Here is a 4,707-nt window from a genome sequence, read left to right on the forward strand (position 1 = left end):
CTAGTTCCTTGAGTATCAGATCCTTATGGTTTAGGGATAGTCAATCAAAACGTCCAAGATACAATCAAATGTCTTTAGATGAACTTTCAATGTATAAAGATTCTGATTACGCTTCTAATATAACCGATGAACAATTTTCACAATTGGATGTTTTAAAGTGGTGGGAAGATAGAGAACGATTAGGTCAATATAAAGTCCTAGCCTCAATGGCTAGGGATGTACTAACGGTCCAAGCTAGTAGCGTAGCCTCGAAATGTTGTTTTTCTCTTAGTGGCAGGATATTAAGTGCTCGAAGGTGTATGCTAACTGATGAATCGGTGCATATGTCGGTGATGCTAAAGGACTACTATGATTCAATGGAGAGAGCACAAAATAGCGCAGATCTTGAAGAAGGGTTAACCCATATGGAAACCGAGATTTTGGTAGATGAAATGGAAAAAAGAGGCGCGGAAGTGTCATCATACACTAACACCGATGTTGATGAAGATATTGTCGACACTCAAGAAGCACGCAATGCAAATTTTACAGGTACATCATCTAACATCACTCCCGGCCAAGATTACTCCAACCCCGACCAAGAAGTTCCATATTCCGACAACAACTACAACTTTTGGAATTTCCCACCGGATATGACATTCTGATGATATGTTTATGTTTTAGAAATTATCACTAATGTTATGAACTTATTTATATTTACTAAGTCTTTTATGCAATGTTATGAACCTAATTTCTCTTTGTTTTCTATGTAATATTATGAACTTAATTTTTAAGTTTATATGTTAATGATATGTCGAAGTTATGAAATCTTGGAATTATTACATATGTATTTGATGGATGATGATTTATAATGTTATGAAATGTATCATAAGACAATTGAAGTGAAATAAAAAACTAGAAAAATCGAAACCTGGAAAAATCCGAAACCCAACCCGAAAAAAATCCGAAACCGAACCGAAAACAAAAAAACCGAAACCGAACCGAAAAAAAACCGGTATCGGACTAGTTTATAGGAAAACCGATCCATAAAAAGACCGATCCAAAAGAAGACGAGATTGAAAAAAGACCGACCGAGGACCGATCGGGACCAGTCTAAAAAAGACCGCTCCAAAAAAAGACCGATCCAAAAAAAAAAAAGATCGACTTAGGACCGATCCAGGACCGGTTCAGGATCGATTTTTGTGCACCTCTAATAATGACATGTGCTACACTCGGTCCAGTAACACGATGTTGGGCCAAACTTGTTTGCCTTGTAACCTTTGCAATACAAGTCAAAATTAACTATAGTTTTGTTCTCTGTCTTTTTACGATCGGATGAATAAGAAATAACAAAATTTCAAGTTCGAGATTAAAAACTTAATAAGTGACTCATTGAACATTTAAAGGGTAATTAAACCAACTATTATTAACCTTAGGTAACGAGTAAGTACTCCGACCTTAGGAATGCAATGAGCTTGTTATTAAACCGCCAGTGAGGTGGGTTATTACCCAAGAATACATGTGTCTTATACTTTCATGATTTCAAATGTTCAAAAGTGATGTCTATGTAGTGCTTTCATTTTTTACTTATGTTTTGATAATGGTTGTACATCCTTATATAACTAGAATTTAACACTTTCAAAATTTTAAAATTTAGCCTTTTAAAACGTTTAAGTTGAAACATTAGGACCTTTTATTTGTAATTCATGCTTAAATATTTTAGAAAATAATTATGAAACTGATTAAATATTTTAGTTGCGTTTGACATTGTAACAGTGAAAGATGTGATGCGGATTGCCATATCCAAATTTTCAAAAGAAAGACAAATCACATTACCGCATTACATTACCTGTATCATCTTTAATATTAAAGAATCAAATTGGTTCATATATTCCTTCCTATCTACAAATTGTTGCTATTTTTGTCGAGGCATAATAATTATGTTACAATAGTTATGATCTTTAGGTGTTTGGTGTTTGACTTAGCTTTTTAGCTTTTTAGAGACAAAAAGTCATTTTTGAAAAGGTTGCAAAAAAATTAGTTTTTCTGACTTTTCCAAAAAATTGATTTTCCTTCTGTATAAAATCCAAAATTAGTTTTTAAAAGTCTTTCGACAAATATTTTTATCTTTGATTTTTTTTTTTAAAAACTTGTGGCCTTTCAAAAGCTAAGCTAAACCAAACACCTATTTATTTTTAAAAGAATCAAGTTGCTTAGTATTCCTTCTTATCCGCCAATTGTTGCTATTCTTACACAAGAATCATGTTGCCTCGCATTCCTTCCTATCAGCAAATTGTTGCTATTTTTATCCGAAAGAAACATTTGCTGTCGCGCTTTCTTTTTTTAATTATCACTATAAGTTTTAAGATCTATTTAGCTTAAGGGTAGAATAATTTTATTTATTTTGTTTGTTCCTTAATTCACTGATCAATTGCAAGACACTTCGCAAATAATAAACCGGTTTGGGATGTTATTATCATCAACGTGAGAGTTGAGACTATAAAGATCCAAAAATATATAGAGGGTTAACTCGATTACAATACGAAAGGCTTATGATCATATGATGGGTCTATTAGAACCATATAAAGTTCTAGTCGACATTTTTCATCAAAACGGATCACAAACAAAAACATTTTACTTCGCAAATAAACATTTCTTGGACAGATATCAGCTCAAGCAAGACCAATGAAAGATGGGAATTAACAAAACTTGATAGCATGGGAAATCCAACTTGTAACCTTTACTTTTAATGAATCATAGCATTATATATACACACATAATAGCATTAAAGATCTAAACTTAACCATATTACGTAGAATTAAACTCCATATCTTCATTCAAACAAGATATAACTAAATAAAAAGCAACACTGGGAGATCCATACTAAACAAAGAAAATATTCAAATGAAAAACCCTAGAATTCTAGAATATCCCAGTCAAAAGATTAGCAGCCGTGGATATAGCCGCACCTGTGATGGCAGCATGCACAATCTGTTCATGAGAAGAATCATCAAACGTTAATGATAAAGCTGCACCAGTGATCGCTCCTGCCATCGCACTGTTTTTCTGCATCAAAAACAAACAAGCTCTTACCAAAACTACCCATCAAGACTATATCAAAACATGCTCATATATATATATATATATATATATATATATATATATATATATATATATATATATATATATGGAAGTTCTTTTTAATCATAATTACCCAATCATGAACTCCTCGAGCTTCTTTTAATCCATATGTAACACCTGAATACATCCCAGCAGCAAGACCTGAGGTGTTAAACTTCAATTGTTAGCATACGCGTAGTTCTATATATAGTTCTCATGACACTGATGGGGATGATGATCAATGAGTTTACCCCATTGGAGAGACTCTTTCCCTGTGCCTTTAACCTGAAAACATCCAAATACATAAAAAAATCAAGAAGTTAATTACTATGCTAGAATTAACAACACATGGATAGTAATATATCTATAGTAATTTGTAGCAACGAACATACCAACGCTTCAACAGATTTCTTGTTGGTTTCTCCTGGAAATGAAGGTGAAATTATCAGTAAAACATTATGATCCTCGTCTTATGACATGCATGCTCCATAGTTGTAGCAAGATTTGAGTTGTTCGTACGTACCTTTGAGTTCCGACAAGCGATGTTTCCTCTGGGTAGCAGGGAAGGCAGTCGAATCTCCATCTGCGAAAGATTATATAAACTCTAAATCAAGAACCATGTATTTATCCTCAAATTTCGATGTAACAGAGAGATGAATTCATGTCTGCTTTCAAAGTTCGATTTAGTAAGGATCCATATATATTAGCATCTTGTATGACTGAGAACAGATCAATAACTTGAGAATCTGGCACTAATGGCAATTAATTCATAAGTGCAATAAGAGTTTAGGATTACCTTCGGTAAGGGTGAAATATCCCTCCCGCGACACTGCCTGGACTGCTCCAATCTGTACGCAACAGTTCGATTAATTAATCTCAACCTGAAGATCAGTGTGTGTGTGTGAGAGAGAGAGAGAGAGAGAGAGAGAGAGAGAGAGAGGGGCGTACACCGGCGGCCTTGATGAAGCTGTCGGCCATACGATTGAGAAGGGGGTGACCTAAATCGAAGAAACCTCCATTCCTATCGAAGCTTCTAATTTCATCCATCAACGATCGAGTCTCCAAGTTGTGGCCCATTGTCGATGCACAGTGAGAGAAAGAGAGAGAGAGAGAGAGAGAGAGAGAGAGTGGTACGTAGTTGCAGAGCTTACAAATTTCAATGAAAATGGCGAGAAGTGGAAGGAGTAAGGAGAAGAAAGAGGTGTGAGATGACACGTGTGTCGTTGTTATTTCAGACGTGTCATCGCTGAGGGACGAGAAGCCGATGGTGTTGGCGGTTAACCGGATCCTGCCTACACGTGTTTGAGAGTGTTGCTACTTGATTGGACTATCTGATGGATGGTATAAACTGGAACTGATCCAAACTTTATTGATACCGAAAATAGATAAAACTCTTGTAGGTTTTTGGATTTTATTCTGCAAAGTTTTTTAGCTAATTTAATAAATAAATTTAAAACTAATAAAATGTATTAGTAAAATAGATTTTAAATATCCATATTAAATTTTATAGAGTTTAATTGGATGTTTTTATAATTTTTTAATATTTCAATATATATCTTTTATAATGTATTTAATTCTATAAAGTCCAATAAAACATTATAAAAGTTAATT

General features: G+C 34.0%; 1 protein-coding gene across 1 annotated transcript; it reads right to left on the reverse strand.

The window, feature by feature from the left end:
• Positions 1–2,689: 2,689 nt before the first annotated feature.
• LOC111895150 (outer envelope pore protein 16-2, chloroplastic) lies at positions 2,690–4,477 on the reverse strand. The gene is made up of 7 exons (XM_023891246.3): positions 4,045–4,477; positions 3,893–3,944; positions 3,620–3,679; positions 3,489–3,520; positions 3,348–3,381; positions 3,191–3,258; positions 2,690–3,042 (listed from the first exon to the last, which is right to left on the reverse strand). The coding sequence occupies exons 1-7, from the start codon at positions 4,171–4,173 to the stop codon at positions 2,899–2,901; spliced, it is 519 nt and encodes a 172-aa protein (XP_023747014.1). The 5' UTR covers positions 4,174–4,477; the 3' UTR covers positions 2,690–2,898.
• Positions 4,478–4,707: the final 230 nt, after the last annotated feature.

Source organism: Lactuca sativa, chromosome 6, assembly GCF_002870075.4.
Source record: "Lactuca sativa cultivar Salinas chromosome 6, Lsat_Salinas_v11, whole genome shotgun sequence".
NCBI classification, from domain to species: Eukaryota; Viridiplantae; Streptophyta; class Magnoliopsida; order Asterales; family Asteraceae; genus Lactuca; species Lactuca sativa.

Coding starts and splice junctions, on each gene's coding strand:
- LOC111895150 (XM_023891246.3), bottom strand. CDS start 4,173: ATGGGCCACAACTTGGAGACTCGATCGTTGATGGATGAAATTAGAAGC. Junction 3,680..3,892: donor ATATTTCACCCTTACCGAAG/GTAATCCTAAAC, acceptor AATCTTTCGCAG/ATGGAGATTCGACTGCCTTC. Junction 3,259..3,347: donor GAAAGAGTCTCTCCAATGGG/GTAAACTCATTG, acceptor TTAACACCTCAG/GTCTTGCTGCTGGGATGTAT.